Genomic DNA, 20,681 nt, shown 5'->3' on the forward strand with positions numbered 1-20,681 from the left:
TCCGCAGATATGGCCAAGGAGTCTAAGAAATCATCCACATCAGAAATACTACTAACAGATGTTGAACCTAAGCTTAAGATTTTCTCTTTGAAGTAAGTGGCAAGTTGGGTGGCAGATGGAAGATCGTCACTAGAGACTTCTAACTTTCAGGTATCAAGGAAGGAATTTAGAAGTTGATACACCTTTTTTATGTCCTGGCCTGCAGACTGTAACTTAGTGGAAAAGTATGTACGTTTTGCTTGCCTGATGGCATACTTATATTTTCGGTGACAGTTTTTCCAAGCTCCTAGCGCTAGATCCGTTTTCCATTTACGCCAAGCTCTTTCAAGTCTTCTAGTTTCTGTTTTTAAGGTTTTAAGATTAGCAGAGAACCATGGTGTTGAGCTGTGGATATAGGAAGTTTTGAGATGTAATGGCGCAATAAAATCTAGCACGGCCTTGCATTTTTCTTCCCATTCAGAAAGGTAGTGGGGTGAGTTTGTTTGCAACTCCCTGTCAGTACTATAAAAAGACTTCCAGAATAGATGGGGGTCAATGAGACCTCTAGAATAGTACATGTTAATCTTGTGAGGCTGGGGGAGACCTGAGGTTAGCCAACGTAAGGTGAAATGTAATTTGTAATGGTCAGACCAGGAAGTTTCAAACCATCTAATGTTACGCAAGCGAAAATTGGTATCATCTAAAAATTTAAATGACAGAAGATCCAAAGAATGCCCTTTATTGTGAGTTGGGCTAATGTTAGGGCAGTTTAGGTCCCCAAGACGAAGAAAGTCTAGGAATTGAATAGTATCCGGCGAATTAGAGTGATTTAAGTGGAGGATGAGATCACCCAGTAGGATTATGTTCGAATTAGCCAAACAAATGTGTGAAATAAAGTCCAGTAGATCGGATTGATTGCTAGTCCAATGAACTGGTGATCTGTAGAACACCATACAGACTAGATGACTATGAAGAGAAGAGTGATGAACGTTGACTGCAGCGATTTCCAGTGAAGCAGATATGAGTTCTGAACTTGAATCTACCGTGAGGTAGGAGCGATATATAAGTGCTAAACCACCACCTCTTCTTTCTTTCCTGTCCCAATGGATGATCTTATAACCTTTTGGGCAGAGATCTAGTATGATGGGGCCTTTGGGTGTTCTAATCCAGGTTCTGTGATGAACAGCATGTCAAGTTCCTCAGAAGTGATTCAGTCAGAAATCAGTTCAGGTTTTTTCACAACGGATCTTGCATTGATATAGCCAACTCGGAATGAATGAAATTGCACTGTTTTTGCCCTCACAAGCGGAATGATTGTATGATGATATGGCTTGTTGAGGCAGGGCTTGGATGAGACTGGAGTAGACGGCTGATCAAAAAGGGTTGAAAAGCGAGGTTGCAGACAGATGAAATTCTCCTATTGCCAAAGATGAGTGGAATGCTATTATAAATTGGTTCAGTAGCAGTAAGGATGAAGTGTATTAAGGTGGACAGATAGAGAATTTGTATTGAGGAAGACGAGAACATGATTACATCAGAACGGTGGCTGACATAAAAGTGGGAGAGAATTAGGATAAAATGGTGATTGATGCGTAGATAGCAGGAGGAAGGATTCTTCAAGTTGCCGGAGAATAGACGGCTTACAGATACGTTGTCTAGTTGTTACCCAGCGTAGTTGGTTTGTTCGGATGTATTGGTAGGTAAATGCAGGTCGCAGTAATAGTCTAAGCTGCAATAGAACGGAGTGTTCTGTGGTGTCACAAAATCAATGGACAATGTGTAAATCCCTGGTCCTGAATCGGCTGGCAGAAAACTCCCACAGAATGCGTAACAACTGGAGAAGATGCAGATGTAGGCAGGGCTTACCCAAACATGCACACAAAACATAGAGGACGGATCTTTGAGCAGTTGACAAATTGTATGTCCCTGGGCAGGAATCAGTTCACAGAAAACTCCCACAGCACTTTGAACAGCTGAATAGAGATGAAGATGTAGGAGGGCTTATCCAAACACACCCACAATATATAATAGCCAAGACCAGAAGCTAGTTGGGTGGGGCTCAGTCACACACGCCCCGACTCCCTCAATCACGGCAGATCCTCCTTCCGACCTTTGGGCTGAACGGTGAACTCACCCAAATGGCAGGAAAGCAGGTATGGCTGCTCTTATCTTCCTATGTTCTGATAAATCTATGTGAAATATTTAAATGGCTGGCGCTGGAATCCGTTTGCTCCAAAACTGCAGCAGAGAGCAGCTGGTCGGGAGGTGGATGCTGATGTACAACAGCGGACCAGTGTCGAAGACGGGGCACCTCCACCCAAACAGTAGCGCTGAAGAGGCAATGCCGGAATCCCCTCACACAGGCGCCGAAACCTCAGCAGCGATCAGCTGGCAGGAAGGAGGTTGCTGGCAAATAACAGCTGGCCAGTGTCGGAGACGGGGCACCGCCTCCGAAACAGCAATAGAAAAGAGGCAGCGCTGGGAACCCGCTGTGTGGCTCAGGAGCTAACGGTTTTCAGGACCTGCATTCGGCAGCATATAAGTGTCAGTTGTCCATCTATTTACACGCACAAAAAGTGCCCAAATGCGGCTGCTTATAGAATTGTCCTTCACAAGCTATCACTAGTTTTTCATCCACTACTTTCTGCCCAAGATCGTTGTTTCTATTAGTCCTAATGTGACCTATGTACATGCAGATAGTTTTACTGTGTTAATAAATAAGGCCTCTTGTATATTTTAGAAGTTGTGGACTTTGAGTACATAGACAATGTACTCATAAGCCACTTAGGGAGGAATTCATCAAGTAGCATTAGGGGCTTCACGCTGGTGTTAGGGTCTTAATGCACGTCAAGGGAATGAATGTATACCAATTGCTAAGAAGCCCATAAATATAAAATGGCCTTCTTAGCACTCATTAATTTCCTTAACACACAATAAGGCCCTAATGCTCACGTGAAGCTCCTAACACTGCTTGATGAATTCGCCCCTTAGTGAGCATGTCACTGGCCCTATAACATGGTCAACAGTGGTCTGTATTTGTATTGTGTGCCTAAGTCTTCTTAAGGTGAAATAGAACAACAACTTCTATTTTGCATTCAGAATCCTTAGGCATACAATTTGAGGTAAGATATTGCCTATTGGATTCTCTGTGTTATTTGGCTAGAAGGTATTATAGAAGTACAATTTGATCAGTCCACAGTTCTAAGTAGTTGATCTCCATTCATCAGGAGTGTTGTCACCATTTCCAGACCCCAGCAGAGCAGAGGCAACATGTACACGGCTGTCTGACATGACATTTATGTACCTTTAGGATGCAATCTGCAGAGTGGCCAATGAGAATTTCCAGTAATTCTCAAAGTTATAGGCATGCAGCCTTTGCAAATTGCCTAGTGAAAAAGTACCAGCACAGATCTAGACCTTCTTTTTACTGGGTACGTTTCCCTTCAATATAATGTGTGTAGTTTGAAAATGCAACCCTATGGGCATTATTGCCTCCCTCAACCTAACAATGCCTCTCAGCCCCCTTATTTTTTCCATAGGTAAAATCTGCACTAGGGATGGGCAGCCAAAAACTTTGTTTCATTTGTTTCCATTCTTTTCTTAAAGAGTTTGCACTGTATGCACATAATGTGCACTGTTTCCCGATACTGCACGATTGTGCAGACCATTATGCATGCACACACTCTCAGCAAAGAGTGTGCACTATGTATACATAAAGAGTGCTTTCACTTTAAGAACAGCATGCCAGCTTTCCACTTTAGCTTCATATAACTGAAAGAAAGATTCTGTGACAGGGGAACTATCTGAATCCCCGATAACAAAATCATTGCCAGTTACTTTTAAATCCTAAGGGCATGGGGAATATGAATATTTATGTAATACATTTCAGATTTTGTAAAATTAATTTTATTTTGGTTTCAAGCACTTAAGATGCAGAATAATGCAGGCCCAGAACTTCTGGGACTAATGATGAATAATAAAATATCATCAGAATAAAGTGTGATGTTATTAATATGAGTGCCAAACTATGTGCTAAGGTTAAACAGAGGGGCTATTGGAATAGTAGTTAAGAGCACTAGGCTGGCAACCAGGGAAGCCCAGTTCACATCCTACTGATGCTCCTTGCGACCTTGCACAACACACTTAAGGATAGATTCTATATATGGTGCCCCCCCCCACAAAAAATGCTATTCCATAAGTTCCCCCCCCCCAAAAAAAAAAATGCTATTCTATAAGTTACAATTAAAGTTAGGCATGATTTATAGAATAGCACTTACACCTGGGAATTGTGCCTAACTTTAGGTGCGGCCATTTGCACCAACTGAAAAGTGGTGCAAATGTACACGTCTACATTAGGCACGTATCCTCGTTATTCTATAATGTCGTACATTAATTTTAGGAACATCTCTGTTACGCCTATGACCCTCCCATTTCCATGCCCCCTTTTTCAGATCGCACTTAAATTTACACACACAAATGCCAATTAAATCCAATTAGTGCCAATTGCTTGTTAAATCAATTATTGGCACTAATTGGCTCATTATTCAATTAAATTGCTTGCGCCCAAATCTGCATGGACAATTTTTGGGGACTTTTACAGAATTAGAGGATTAACCCTGCATTGCCTCAGGTATAAACTTAGGGATTGATATTCAAAGTGATTTAACCGGCAAGAAACAGATCCTGGCCAGTAAAATTGTTTGTTTGGGGCTAACTGCTCATATTCAGTGGCACTTAACTGGTTAGTACAGCTGAAAATGTACGGTTAGCACTCAACTCAAAACCAGCTATTTTGTGGGTGTTCTGGGTACAGAGTCAGCCCTTGACTGGTTGTGCCGATAGTTAGCATTTAACCAGCCAACTGCATAAATGGAATGCATAAAAGTCAGTCCTTTCTTTATGTGATTTGCCATAGTTGGTTAAGTGCTGAATATTGCACTTAAGCAGTTTGGGTTTCGCTGGCTCCATAAACCCGGAAATTAAATGTAGGAGCTCAATATTAACAGAGCCCAGATATTGCTCAGCATTGAATTTCTGGGCATAACACCAGCAGTGTCAGTGAAATGCTGCACGTTACTGGCTGGATATCGACCTCTTAGAATGTAAGCCATTAAGGGACAGGTAAATAGCTAGTGTACCTGAATGTAACTCACCTTGAGCTACTACTGGAAAAGGTAAGAGTTAAATCCAAATAAATAATAACAATAATAATAATATAGGGCTTCTTTTAGTAAGAAGTCATGTATGTACCACGCTTTGAGAGGGTTACTCTTTTGCCGATACATTTGCATTGGCTTCCCATTAGGGCCAGGATTGTATTCAAACTCTGTGCTCTCATATATCAGAGTTTGTATGGTTTTGCCCCTGACTATATGTTGCCCCTTGTTACTTTGCCTTCTCGCAATTCGCTTGGTGCAAGACACTTCATGCACCTTCATTTCCCTACTTGTAAGAAAGTAGTTTATAAATCTATATATTCAGCTACTTTTTCATACCAAGGTACTAAATGGTGGAATTCCTTGCCAAAAAAATATAATATCCCCAAATTATTTGTTTTTTTGTAAGTTTTTGAAATCTTTCCTTTACAAAAAATTTCTGACAATTGATTCTGGTGCCTAATCTCCCCCTTCCATTCTCCCCATTATGCTTTATTATTAAACTAGCCGTTAAGCCCGTAAAAACGGGCGAGTATTGCAGCCCTCCTCTCTCCCCTGGCCTCACCCCGTCCACCGATCCTCCCCCCATATCCAGCGACCCTCCTCTTTCCCTTGGCCTCCCCCTCCCCCCATGTCCAGCAACCCTCCTCTGTGCCCTGCTCTCACCCCAAGTCCAGCAACCATGGCCTCTCCCCCCTGCCCTCCCCCCATGTCCAGCTACCCTCATCGCCGCCGCCCCCCTCCCCCCTCCGTGCCGGGCCCCCTGCACTGACCTGACAGCGCCTCTCACCTCCGTGTGAAAGCGCTACAGGAGGCAGATCGCTCTGCTGCTGCCTGCAGCGCTTCCACACGGAGGTGAGAGGCGCTGTCAGGTCAGAGTAGGGGACCCGATACGGAGGGGGCGGGAGCAGCAGCGGGGATGGGGGGGGGGGATGGAGGTTGTTTCGCACGATGTTCCTTTCCAGGCGGCGGCGTCCGACAATTCGACTCCGTTTCCCTCTCTGTTCCGCCCTCTGACGTCTTGATGCGAGGGCGGGACATAGAGGGAAGTCTGTACTGCGCATTTGCAAGTGAGTACGGTCACTTGACATTTATATGTTTGATTCTGTATATATTTATGATTCTTTCCTTATTGATATGTGTGGGTTTATGTATTTTGTTTCATATTCTGCAATGACTTCTTTTTAGCTTGTTAGCCACATTGAACTCGAAACTATACAGTAAAATGTGGGGTATAAATGTCATAGATAAATAAGCCACACTAGCAATTCCTGCATGGCAAATAAGAGGAAGCCCATAGGAATTGAATGGACTTCCTCTCATTTACTGTGTACTGTTTAAGAAAAGTGTGCACTATATGCAAATAGTAAACATTCCTACTGGCAAAAGGCATTCATTATAAGTGACAGCCTGCCCCTAATATGCACACTTGTTGATCCTCTTGTGGAAAAAGAAAGGTGGAAATCAGGGGAGTGCAATTTTCAGACAGCCAATCTCCCAGGATCAATTGGCTTTGAAAATCCACCCTCTTCAAATTTCAATACTAAATTATTGACAGTCCTTAGGGAACTCTTCCCAGCTCAGTTTGATTTTTTAGAAATAAGCAAATTTCTTACCTCTGGTTTAAGGGATCTTTTTTTTGCCACTGTTCAGGAGAAATACCAGAAATCAATCATCTTTCAAATGTTCATGAAATGAGATAGTTACCAATGAGAGCTTCAAAACAGTTTGCCATTGCATGGCGAAGATCCGATTCTCTGCAAAGATCAGGCCCATGAGCATACAACATGAATCGATCCAATTCCAGCTTCTAAAGGAAAGAGAAAAAAAATCCATTACTCTATGAAGGCTGCACACACCACATTCCACCACAACTTAATTCCCAGCTGAAGATCTACATTAGTTGAGCCATAGAATTTGTACTGGTTACTCATTCTCTCCCTTCGTTTTTCCTCAGTAGAGACACAATAAATCCTATCTCAGTTAACAGCCTCCTTTTCCTGTCCTCTTGGGTCCAGACAATGCAGATATCTGAGCATTTTATTATATCTGTTACTGAAACAGAGTTTGCTCCTAGGTAGTATAAGAAGTGATAGCCTGGGAAGAAATAGAAATGTCACTATGTAGGAAATTCTATAAATGATGTTTAAAATTTGGCACCGTAAAAAATAATTGGGCCCTAAGTGTGATTCTATAAAGGGCGCTGATTCCGATGCCTAACTTTAGGTGCCAACATTTATACCTGCTGAAATCTGGGGTAAATGCTGATGCCCAAGTTATGTGCACTGAGGCTGTGTTTTATAATTCCGTGTGGAACTTTTCGGAACACTCCCTTTTGAGTTATACACGCACCCTTTTTAGTTAGGCACCATGCATTAAAGAATGTGCAGCCAGATGCACCGACAAATTTTAATGGTTGTTATCATCCAATTGATCATTAAGTGCTCGTTAATTAATTTGCACCTGCATCTTGGGCATGCAATTTTCGGTGCCATATATAGAATCTGCAGGATATGTGTATTGCGGTCCTGACTCAGGCCCAGATGCACTAAACAAAATGAGCCTTTAACGACCCATTAACGAACAAACTTTTAACCGTGGCATGCATTAAAGGCCATTTTCCGACGACGCTAGCAGCTAACGAAAACGGAATGCAGATGAGCAATTCGTGTAGAAATCCTATTGAAATGAGATGCACTAAAGTTTTCCGCTTGCCCTAACGCTGGAAAACTACCAGAAAGCTAACAAGAGGTCTGTACCTCTCGTTGGGGCTGCCCGGCTAAAAAGTTAAATGTAAAAACAAACAAAAAAAAAAATCGCGAAGGGGGCAAAAATGCGCGTCTGGAGCGTCCTTTGACGCCCGAGGTCACCGCTGCTCCCCGCTCCCTCTGCATTAAAATAAAAGGAAAATAAAAAAAGGATCGTGAGGGGGCAAAGGTGCTCGTCAGGAGCGTCCTGTATGGACGGCCTTGCCACCCCCCCCCCACCCGAGATCCCCACTGCTCCCCGCTTCCCCCTGCATGAAAAATCTAAATTTTAGCAGCCCCGGCCCCCCTCCCTTCCTTTCTCTATCTCCCCCCAGCTCTGCCTCCCGCCATCCTCCGCCCCGTGCCCCGCCCCTGCCGCCCCCCCCCCCGAGGTCGTCGCTGCCACCGCCGCTCCCCCCTCCACCGGGCCCCCCTCCCTCTTACAGGGCCTGCGCAGCGCCTCTCACCTCTGTGTGAAGGCGCTGCACGGGCAAGAACAGCTGATGCCTCTTCGCAGAGTCTTCGGGCGACCCTCCTTTCCTCCTGGGCCCGCCCCCGTCTGACGTAAGTAACCTACGTAGGTTAATTACGTCAGATGGGGGCGGGCCTAGGAGGAAAGGACGTCCCTCCTTTCCTCCTGGGCCCGCCCTCATCTGACATAAGTAACCTCAACGGGGATTACACCAGTTTAACGATTCTTTAATGCATTCTACTTTACAATACCGCACCGAACATGTGCGACTTGTTTTTTTTTAGTGCATTCTTCGTTTTTTCAAATTCGGTAAGGACTTTTATGTTTTAGATTCTTTTACGTTTGGTTGATGCATCTTGCCATCAATACTGTTTAACTCCCAAAGTGCAACATACCTTGCTTGTAGTTCTGCTAACTTAGGACACTGAGAGTTAAGGGTATTATGGAGGTATACACATGGAACTCTTCAAATACTGGCATCTACTTATATTTATGAGTACATCGCCGGCCATCTCCCGATTTATGTCGGAAGATGGCCGGTGATCACTTTCGAAAATAAGCCTGTTATTAACATAATACATTCCTATTTCTTTTATTACTCCGATAATACTCAACTTATTTCTCTCCACCAATACTTTGTAATCCCAATTACTATGTAAGCTGCATTGAACTTTGAGTGGGAAAGTGTGGGGTACAAATGTAATAAATAAATAAATAATAAATAAATAAATAAATTAAGTCCCTCAAAATGGTGTCTGTCAGTGACCAACGGAATGCACAATTATGTGTTCCTGGCAGTTGTGGGGATAAGTACATAAGTACATAAGTAGTGCCATACTGGGAAAGACCAAAGGTCCATCTAGCCCAGCATCCTGTCACCGACAGTGGCCAATCCAGGTCAAGGGCACCTGGCACGCTCCCCAAACGTAAAAACATTCCAGACAAGTTATACCTAAAAATGCGGAATTTTTCCAAGTCCATTTAATAGCGGTCTATGGACTTGTCCTTTAGGAATCTATCTAACCCCTTTTTAAACTCCGTCAAGCTAACCGCCCGTACCACGTTCTCCGGCAACGAATTCCAGAGTCTAATTACACGTTGGGTGAAGAAAAATTTTCTCCGATTCGTTTTAAATTTACCACACTGTAGCTTCAACTCATGCCCTCTAGTCCTAGTATTTTTGGATAGCGTGAACAGTCGCTTCACATCCACCCGATCCATTCCACTCATTATTTTATACACTTCTATCATATCTCCCCTCAGCCGTCTCTTCTCCAAGCTGAAAGCCCTAGCCTTCTCAGCCTCTCTTCATAGGAAAGTCGTCCCATCCCCACTATCATTTTCGTCGCCCTTCGCTGTACCTTTTCCAATTCTACTATATCTTTTTTGAGATACGGAGACCAGTACTGAACACAATACTCCAGGTGCGGTCGCACCATGGAGCGATACAACGGCATTATAACATCTGCACACCTGGACTCCATACCCTTCCTAATAACACCCAACATTCTATTCGCTTTCCTAGCCGCAGCAGCACACTGAGCAGAAGGTTTCAGCGTATCATCGACGACGACACCCAGATCCCTTTCTTGATCCGTAACTCCTAACTCACCACACATACTGGCTGTCCTGGCAATGGTGAGCCGATGACTGGGGGGCTAGATGCACTAAGCTTTCGGAGCCAGCAACGTGGGTTTTAAACTGTGATAAACGCGCTGTGATTGGCTGAGAGACAGACCAGGGCATAAACAGAAAATAAACAAGGTTCCCATGGTAACTGGCAATGAGGGGAGGGCAAGATGCACTAAAGACTCGTTAAAGCCCTTTCCTTACCGATTCCCTTAGCGAATCGGTAAGGAACGGGCATGCATCAAGGAATAGGAATGCAAATTGAGCTGCTCGTTGTAGCTCATTTGTATTCTCTATTCCGTCGTTAAACAGTCGGCCAGTGGAGCATGCGCAGAGCAGCCAAGCTTTATGCTGGCTGCTCTGCGCATGCCAAATATGCTTCCCTGTGCCGCCCGAAGACGCCGCGCTGCTCACCCCCTCCGATGCGGCTTGACAGTGTACTAACCTTTTCCGATTGCCTTAACGCTGGAAAATCTAACGAGAGATCTGTACCTCTCGTTGAGGCTGCGCGGGATTGAAAAACTGCTACAAAAGTAAAAAAAACAAAATCGGGGGGAAAAAGTCAAGTGCTCGTCAGTGCAATAATAAAAACGTGTATTTTGGCCGCCTCCCCCCCCCCCCCCCACTAATAAAAACGTCTTTTTTTGGCAGTGTTTCACTCAGCTGAGAGACCTGGAAATCTATGAGCCAATCACAATGCGTTCAGCTGAGTGAAGCACTGCCAAAAAAGACGTTTTATTAGTGCGGGGGGGGGGGGGGGGGAGGCGGCCAAAATAGACGTTTTTATTATTGCACTGACGAGCACTTGACTTTTTCCCCCCGATTTTGTTTTTTTTACTTTTGTAGCAGTTTTTCAATCCCGCGCAGCCTCAACGAGAGGTACAGATCTCTCGTTAGATTTTCCAGCGTTAAGGCAATCGGAAAAGGTTAGTGCACCTCATTACAATAGGGTTTCTACACAATTTGCTCATCTGCATTCTGTTTTCGTTAGCTGCTACAGTCGTCGGAAAAAAAGTCTTTCGTGCATGCCAGGGTTTACTACTTGCTCGTTAATGGCTTGTTAAGTTTAGTGCATCTGGCCCGGAGAAGGGTTGGTCTCCGAGGAGCGCTCCGATCGCCTCTGTGTATATGAGCAGCGAAGAAGTTGCAGAAGATGTTTTTTTTTCTTAGCAGCTCGTCCCGGCAGGCAGTCTGAGCAACTGCCTGGGGGGAGCTAACCATGCTTCTGGGACTTTTGAAAGGCTTTGAAACGGATCGGTTGAGTGTGTCCTTTTCTCTAAACCATGAGTGTATCAATCCGATTTACCTGGCAACCTATTTCTACTCAGCTAAATCTTTTACACCTAGGCATGCTCGTCAGGGACGTCCTTTTTTTTTGGTCATTTTTTGAGTGGATGTCCATAAAGGACGTCCTTGGCATGCGCAGAGCAGCCAGCATAACGCTTGGCTGCTCTGCGCATGCTTAGCTGGCCGACTGGCTTGGAAGGAAATCGCATGCAAATGAGCTGCCAGCCACCAGCTCATTTGCATGCGATTTCCTTGATGCATGCCCGTTTCTTACCGATTCGCTAAGGAACCGGTAAGGGAAGGGCTCTTCCGTGGAGTTTAGTGCATGTAGCCCTGACAGACCAAAAAAAGGCACAGGGGCTGGTGGTCAGAAGAAGAGAAGCAGCTGCTGCATTGGATGGAGATGCTGGGGTTCACCTAGGGATGGCAGCAATTAGCAAGTGTAAAGGGAATAAACAGCATCCTTCAATGAATTTCATCAGGTGTCAGTTAGTACTATAGGAAAACCCAGTGTGTGAAATGTGTGTGTGTGTGTGGGGGGGGGGGGGGGGGAATGCACATTTCTTAATTTTTCAGAGAAATTGTCTCTCCTCACCCTTATATTGAATGTATAACTATTCAAATGGTTTAACATTTTTTCTCATATACTGCCATGTATTTGACAATTTTTTTTAAACTTTAAAATCATAATAAAGTAAGATACAAACTTCATGAGATGCCCAATAACCACTGACTTGCAGCGTTAGCTAAACATTTTAATTAGGGGCTCTTTTACTAAGCTGTGCTAGGAAATGTGCTTAGCATAACCTTATATGGGTTTTTCCCCATATGTTAAGCCAATTTCTTGTGTGGCCATGAAAAAGTCTTTTTTGTATTTGTTTCACTTAAAGCCGTGAATTGTTGCCATTAGGGTGCAGCCATTTAAAACAATTAACACAGGAGCCCTTATCGTCTCCTATTTAGGAAGTGGTAGGGCTTCTGCCTTAACCTTTGGAAACCAGTCAGTATGCGCTAATGTTCATGCTCTAACTGGTTACTGCTTCCACGCACATTCTCCACTCAACATGCCTCCTCAAAAAATGAAAGAAATAATTTAAAAAAAAGAGTGCTTAGAGTGGACAAATGCCAAAGGTAGGACGCTTAGTACATCCTGCATTAGGACATTTACATAAAGGAAAATAATGTAATATTTCTTGGGCACAGGAGAGAGACAGAGAGTGAGAGTGTGGGTGTTGCTTTCTAAGAATTGCAGCTCCTGCTGCAGACAAATAGCCCGAGCCAGCAGAACCATATCCACTACTTCCCAAGCACCACACAAAATCCTTATGAGATCCAATCCCCCTATCCCTAACCCTCCCCCAACGAATAACAACACCATCCTACCCAGTAGGCCCCCATGCCTCTTGATCCCCTTTGTCGGCCTTACTCAGTCCTTGGTGTCTAGTAGAGGCAGGAGGATGCCCACTCACTCCTGCTCTTGTGGCTCAGGTTCAAAAATGGCTGCCAATCTTTGCCCTTAATTGGCAGCCTGACCCTTTGTGGTAATACTGCCAGAATATTGCTAGGGGTCTCAGCTTTGAACCTGGGACTGAAAGAACAGAAGGGACTGGGCCCCATTTCTGTTCTCAGTAGATAACAGGGACCTCTGTAAGGGATGGGGATTCAAGGAGGGGGAACTGGCTGGCTTGCAGGGGACAGAGGATCATATAGTTTTGTGGCCATTAGGAAGGGGCGGATCAAACTTAGATGGTAATTGTGTGTGTGTGTGGGGGGGGGGGGGGTAGCTGAAGATGGCCCAGGCCTCAGTCTTTTTTTTTTTTTTAATTTTGCAAGTCTGTAGAATGATATTCATTAAATCAAAGATCAACATACGGCCTTTAACACAAAGTGTCAGTGATGTTAACCTCAAGACAAAAGAAGAAGGGTGCTAAGGCATCAAAGGGCAGAAGAGTTAACATATGAATGTAGCAAATGAACCAAAATGCTGTTTTCAAAAAATGGCCATAAAAGACTGGTGAAGTTTGCAAGCAAGCATTCCTAAACATGCATATTTCATTACAAACTCAATGAGACTGGACATGAAATGGAAAAGAAAAAGAAATGGCACATTGTATTTTCATCAATGGACATTTTCTGCAGCAAGCATATTAACCATAGGGTAAAAGGCAATCATTACTTATTAAGTTATACTGCAGTCTATCGATAAAGGCAAATTAGTGCTACAAATCAATGTACAGCACTGAAACTAATTGTGTTATAAATCGTCTTTAAACTTCTTGGCACTCATTTTAGCTTTTAATGTCAGGTCTTATTTTTTTTTCTTTCTAGATGGTATAATAATACTTTTAGGATTAAATTTTAATTTCAGATTTGATCAAAGATGGTTGTGGGTGTATACACCTTTCTTGTACTGAAGCCTGTATTACGATACTACTTATGCATAACAGCAACTTATGCCTGAATCCCCAAACCACAATGTACTTAGAGCCAGAGAAGAAAAGTCTGTGTCTTGTCCAATAAATCAAGCCAAATCAATATCTAGAACAAACAATTTAACTGAACAAAGTACCCTCTCCATAAATACTAAACAAAGTATTAAAATTTACAAAAAAAAAAAGAATTAAAATGCCCAAATGATTACAAAATACTTGTGCTGAGTTTGAATCACTGTTATGACTGCTAGAAGCCGAGTGCTCTGTAACTGGGTACCTGCAGGTACACACACCTTGAGGCTTAATTGGCAGTTACATGTGCAGTTACAATAACTGCTATTCTATAAGGGAGCATGGAAGTCACGAGTGCTTAATGTCGGTTCTAAAGTGCTGGAACCCAATCGGCTTTTCAAGATTTCCACAATGAATATGTTATCACCTATATTGTTCAATATGTTGAAGAGCACTTTCAGCTCTTGGTTATCTAACCTAAGAATATAAGAACATATGTAAAAGTAGCCATACTGGGTCAGACCAATGGTACATCTAGCCCAGTTTCCTATTTTCAACAGTGGCCAATCTAGGTCACAAGTATCTGGCAGAACCCAAATTAGTGAAAAAAAAATGAAAAGGAGTATCCAAACCGAGATACTCAGTTGAAAATCATGTAGGACTATGCAAACAAAAATTACTCAACAGAACTTGCTAAGGTAAATCTAGCTTGGAGGCATCATAAAGCAATTGATCTCCTATAGCAGAAAACTTTTCCAGATCTGCAGGACTTTTAAGCCTCCATGTCTTTTTGATAGCTGCCACTTGAGTGTTGCAGCTTGAAGTTTGTTCAGCGGCCAAAATCATCCCAAAAGCATGTTCTGTGGAACCGAAACACCATGCTCTCCTTGTAATGGGCATTGGGAGCTCTGCTTATCTTCAGCGCTGTGCTAGTTTGCTGTCACTTAAGTACTGGGGTTGTGGATTTAGGAGTAAAAAATTGCTTACTATAAAAATAAAAAAATTAGAAGTTTTATTACAACATAGGAGGCATATAATTAGTATGTATAAAGTGCGGAGCATTAAAAAAGCTAATATTGCTTTAAGAGCACGCATCGCTTCTCCACCACACATGTGCGAGTGCCTTTCTGCCCACCTTGAGAGCACCTGACCAGCAGTACAATGCTATAGCACAGAATCAACTCCAAGGGGAGGAGGGAGGGATGTGAGAATGAAAGGCCTGCTGTCCTCAGAGAAAACCTGCTACAGGCAAGTATCTTTGCTTTCTCTGAGGACAATGGGAATCCCTAGCTACCAGTCAAAACAGGGGGGGGGGGGGGGGGGGGGGTAGAAATGGATTCTAGACGCCAAACAAATTCTGCAGCACTGTATGTCCAAACCAACTATCACGTCAGGTATCCTCTCTCAAGGCAGTAATAAGATATGAATGTGTGGACTAAAGACCACATTTCAGCCTTGCATATTTCTTCAATGGAGTCTGACTTCAAGTGGGCTACTGATGCTAACATGGCTTTGACATTCTGAGCATTGACACGGCCCTCAATAGTCAGCCCAGCAAGAGCATAAGAGAATGAAATGTACTATGCCAACCAATCAGAAATGGTGCGTTTCCCAATGGTGAACCCCCATTCTGTTTGGAGCAAAAGAAACAAAATGCTGGGTGGACTCTCTGTAGGTGTCAGGCTCTCGAGGCAGAACCGGAATACGTGAGCCCTTGGGCCACTGCCGAGGAGCGGCAGCGGCAGGCAAGACCACCCTGGAACTGGATACATAGAAGAGCAGGACTGGAACTCTGGACTGGAGTAGTACTGAGGCAGGCAACTAGAATAGGCAGAACAGGAACAACTTCACCTGTGCTTGACCACCGTTCCTCCGGAGTTGAGCTCTGGAGTGCGGGTGGGCGGCAGGACTTGCAGGATAAGGCAGGAACTGAAGATCCAGAGGACCCACCCTGGGTCCGGGGTACACGAGGGAGACTAGGCTAAATACTAGACTCGGACTGAAAGCTGCATGCAGCCACTAAGCCAGAAACACAAGACAGACCAAGGGGACAAGACGTACATACTAGCTAGGCAGAGACAGGATTCAGGATATACACACTAACTAGGCAGAGACAGGATTCAGGATATACACTCAGGATATACACACTAGCTAGGCAGAAGCAGGACTCAGGGTATACAAGCAAGCTTGGCAGAAACAGGACTCAGGGTATACAAGCAAGCTTGGCAGAAACAGGAATCAGGATATACAAGCAAGCGTGGCAGAAACAGGACTCGGGATATACAAGCAAGCTAGGCAGAGCAGACAGAAGAAGAACCAGGAACTAGCAGAGTCTTTGGGCAGGCAGCGGACAATAAAATAAACCAGGAGCAAACAGAGTCTTTGGGCAGGCAGCAGGCAGAGGAATAAACCAGGAGCTAACAGAGTCTTAGGGCAGGCAGCAGATAACAGAATAAACCAGGAGCAAACAGAGTCTTTGGGAAGGCAGCGGACAATAGAATGAACCAGGAGCAAACAGAGTCTTTGGGCAGGCAGCGGGCAGAGGAAAAAACCAGGAGCTAACAGAGTCTTTGGGCAGGCAGCAGGCAGAGGAATAAACCAGGGATAACAGAGTCAAGACTGAAGCTTCAGCAGCTCCAAACACAGACCAAGGCAAAGGAAGGACTAGCAGTCCACAGACACAAAACAGAAGGGCAAAAGCCCACACGGAAGGACTAGCAGTCCACAGACACAAAGCAGAAGGGCAGCTCCCACACAGAAGGACTGGCAGTCCACAGACACAAATAGCAGATGGGCAAGAGCCCCAGAGAAAGGCTAAGTAGTAGCGCAACAGTGCTCTCACTAACCTCACAGCCTTTTGGCATAACACTCTTACTTACTATGCAAAGGCCCTGAATGCAAGCGCAGCATTTCCTTATGAAGGCTCTCACTGATGATGTCACCTACTGCAGGACAGGAGCAGGGAACACTCTCACACCAAGGGGAGGCTTGGAAAACACAGGAAGAACAGGCAGGAGCCATCTTGGAAGCTGGCACAAAACAAGCGGGAGCCATCTTAGATGCTGGTTTCTCAGAGAGGCATAGCCCACATAGGTGAGGTCTAGTAAAGCAATCAGCACACAGAGACAGAGACAAAACTAACACAGAAACAGACAGAAGCCAGCATAGATGCTGACCCCCAGAAATAAGGTAAGTCTGAGGGTGGTCACGACCAGAGACATGACAGTAGGACCCAGTCAACTCCAAGTAAAAGGCCAATGCTCGCTTGCAGGTCAAGGTGTGCAGTGCATTTTCACCAGGATGGGCATGAAGTCTGAGAAAGGATGTTGGAAGGACAATCGACTGGTTTAGATGGAACTCCGACACAACCTTAGGCAGGAACGTAGGGTGCGTGCAGAGAGATATACTGTTGTGATAAAACTTAGTGTAAAGTGGATCCATCACAAGGGCCTGAAGCTCACTGACCCTGCAAGCTGAAGTAGTAGCCACCAAAAATATGACCTTCCAGGTCAAGTACTTCAGATGACAGGAACAGAGTGGCTCAAAAGGAGCTTTCATCAGCTGGGTGAGGATGACTTTGAGGTCCCGTGACACAGGCAGAGGCTTGACAGGGGGTTTTGTCAACAGCAAACCTCTTATGAAGCAAACAACTGAAGGCTGTCCAGAGATGTGCTTACCCTCTACATAGTAATGGTAACAACTAATCAGAGAGGTGTAGAAGGTATTCAAGAAGTCTGTGAAGAGCAAGAAAGGGGTTACTTTTCCTTGCCCTCACACCAGATGGCAAACCTCCTCCATTTAAAAGTGTAACACCTCTTAATGGAATCTTTCTTGGAAGCCAGCAAGACCTTGGAAACACCCTCAGGAGGATGCAAGGAAGCAAATTCTAAGTTCTCAACATCTAGGCTATGAGGGTCAGAGATTGGAGGTTGGGATGTAGGAGACCCCTCATTCTGTGTGATGAGGGTTGGAAAACATGCCGATCTCCAAAGTTCTTTGGTGGACAACTCCAGAAAAAGAGGGAAGCAGATCTGCCTGGGCCAGTATGGAGCGATCAGGATCATGGTTCCATGGTCTTGCATGAGTTTCAGCAAAGTCTTCACCACAAGAGGGATGGGAGAATATGCATACATAAGACTGGTCCCCCAATGAAGGAGAAAGGCATTCAGTGCTAGTCTGTCATGGGCCTGGAACCTGGAACTGTACTGATGGACTTTGCGATTGAGCTGAGTGGCAAAGAGATCCACTGAATGTGGTGCCCCACACTTGGAAGATCTTGCAGGCAAAGCCCATGCTGAGGGACCACATGTGCACTTGCATCATCTTGCTCAGTCTGTCACCCAGGCTGTTGAACTTGCCCACCAGGTAAGTGGCCCTCAGGAGTATTCCATGTTGTACTGTCCAGTGCCACATCCAGATGGCCTCCTGACACAGTGGGCATGATCCAGAACCTCCCCCCCTCCCATCCCGCTTGTTGGTGTCTGATTGTCTGTTTGAATGAGTACAATTTTGTTGAACAGCCGATCTCTGAAAGCTTTTAGAGCATTCCAGATTGCCTGTAGCTCCAGAAGGTTGATCCGTCTCCTGGGCTGACCAAGCACCTTGAGTCTGAAGCCCATTTCCCCAGCCCAAGTGGGATGCACCCTCTGGAGCTGAAGAATTTGGAATCGAAAACCCACAGTCAAACTGGATCAAACTGACCACCAAAGCAGAGACCGAACCAAACCTGGTGTCACTCAAATGACATCCAATAGGTTCCCCAAGGCTCAACACCACTGGAAAGTTAGAATCCACTGGGTATTTCTCATGTGAGGAAGTGCCACGGGCGTGACATAGACAGTGGAGGCCAACTGGCCTAAAAGCCATAATATTTTCCAAGTTGAGACCTGCTAGCTGGCTCGGACTTGAGTGGCAAGGGTGACAAGAGTGTCCACCATTGGCACAAGGAGAAAAGCCTGCGCTTTCTGAATGTCTAGCAGGGCTCCTATGAACTCCAATTGCTGAATGGGATGGACATGGGACTTAGGGTAGTTTACAATGAACCCTAGTAGCTCTAACATTTAAATAGTTCCCCGTATGGACTCCTGGCCGTCATCCTTCCATATGCTCGTCACCAGCCAATCATCCAGATGAGGGAAACAAATGGACTCCCAGTCTTTGTAGCGTCACTGTGACTACTGCAAGACTTTCGGTGAAGATCCTTGGAGCCGACACAATGCCAAAAGGCAATATGCGGTACTGGAAGTGATGTGTCCCCAGCCAAAACTGAAGATACTTCCTGTGACCTGGAAGTATTGGGATGCAAGCACAAGCATTCTTTATGTCCAGAGAGCATAGCTAATCGTTTTCCTGAATCATGGGGAGAAGGGTGACCAGGGTCACCATCATGAACGTTTCTTTGACCAGGAATTTGTTCAGGGCCCTTAGGTCTAGGATGGGACACAGTCCTCATGTTTTCTTGGGCACAAGGAAGAACCTGGAATAGAATCCCTGCCCTTCTTCCACTGGTGGAACAAGCTCAACTGAATGGGCCTTTAGAAGGGCGGAGAGCTCCTCTGCAAATGCCTGCTTGTGCTCAGAGCTGATGTGAGATGCTCTCGGTGGGCAATTTGGTGGTCTTTGCTGCCATTGCAAGGCGTAATTGAGACTGACTATTTGAAGAACCCACTAGATGGAGATTACAAGGGGCCACCTTTCCTGGAAATAATTCAGCTTCCCCCAAACGGGACAGTCACTTTTACTACAGCTATGCTCTGCTGGAGCCAGTCAAAAGCTTGCCTCTTGCTTTGACTGGGGTGCTGATTGGACCTTGGCACACACTGTTGACGACAACAAGCATGCTGGGGCTGAGCCTGTTAAGGTTGGTGAGTGTACCTATGTCTGAGAGTAGTAGGGACCCCTCGTTGACTTGCCCAAAACCCTCTTGGATGAGGAAAAAGGTGCAGAAGATGTACGATGGGAGACAGTATCAGTGGTGTCAGTGTGTTTCTTGATGAAGTCTGTGACCTCCTCCAACCTTGTCTCTAAAACGTTATCGCCCCAGTAAGTGGCATCCGCCAACCTCTGCTCATCCACCGGGTCCAAGTCACAGAAATATAGCCATGAGAATCTGTGCATCGTTATACTCTGGGCAGAGATCCTGGATGCCATATAAAAGGTGTCATATACAAACCGACCAAGAACTTTCAACATGTCTTCTGCTGCTTGACCAACTGGTGAAGAGATTCGGCCTGCTCCTGTGGGAGAGAATCCGCCAAATCAGACATACTGCACACCAAGTTCCACAAGTATAGGCTCATGTAGACCTGGTAAGTTAATATGGGAAATGAGCATAGAGGCCTAATACATCTTCTGCCCAAAAGAATCCAGGTTCTAGGTTCTCTGCCAGGGGGTGCTGAAGCATAGTCCCTAGAACTTCTGGTTCTTTTAAGCATGGATTCCACCAGCAAGGAGTGATGAGGCAACTGGGGCCTATCAAACCCAGGGGAGCTCTGGATCCGGTATACAATGTATCTTCTTAGGGAGCACAGGGACTGACAAAAGGGACTCTCAATTCTTCACCCTAACATCCCAGAGGATCTTGTGAAGCAGAACCATCACAGCCTCTCTAAGAGGGGAACTGTAGTTCAGAACTTCAAACATCTCAGCCCTGGGCTCATGATCCATCTCTAAATGAATTGGAATGGCAGCCACCATTTCCCTGACAAAAGATGGAAAAGAAAGTTTCTCAGGTGGAGATTGTCTTCTTTCCTCAGGAGGGGAGGAGTCAGATGGGATACCATAGGGCTCCTCCTCCACGATGTACCACGGGTCCTCATCAGACTCCCATGAGTGCACCTCATCGGTGTCGGCAAAGAACTGCTCATGGGAGGGCTGACACCGAGCCTGCTTTGATAGGGCGAAACCATGTCCTCAAGATGGGTGTTGAGGTGTTAGCTCCAGCGAAGCTTCTTCCACTGATCTCAGG

The 20,681-nt window shown here is 45.1% G+C and overlaps 1 protein-coding gene across 1 annotated transcript in view; it reads right to left on the reverse strand.

The window, feature by feature from the left end:
• DROSHA (drosha ribonuclease III) overlaps window positions 1-20,681 on the reverse strand; it is a 552,432-nt gene that overhangs the window by 155,205 nt on the left and 376,546 nt on the right. Inside the window, exon 21 of the mRNA XM_030216759.1 lies at window positions 6,843-6,945. Coding sequence (XP_030072619.1) covers window positions 6,843-6,945 — 103 coding nt within the window. The remainder of the gene's footprint in view (window positions 1-6,842; window positions 6,946-20,681) is intronic.

The sequence above is a fragment of the Microcaecilia unicolor genome, chromosome 1 (genome assembly GCF_901765095.1).
Source record: "Microcaecilia unicolor chromosome 1, aMicUni1.1, whole genome shotgun sequence".
Classification (NCBI taxonomy): Eukaryota; Metazoa; Chordata; class Amphibia; order Gymnophiona; family Siphonopidae; genus Microcaecilia; species Microcaecilia unicolor.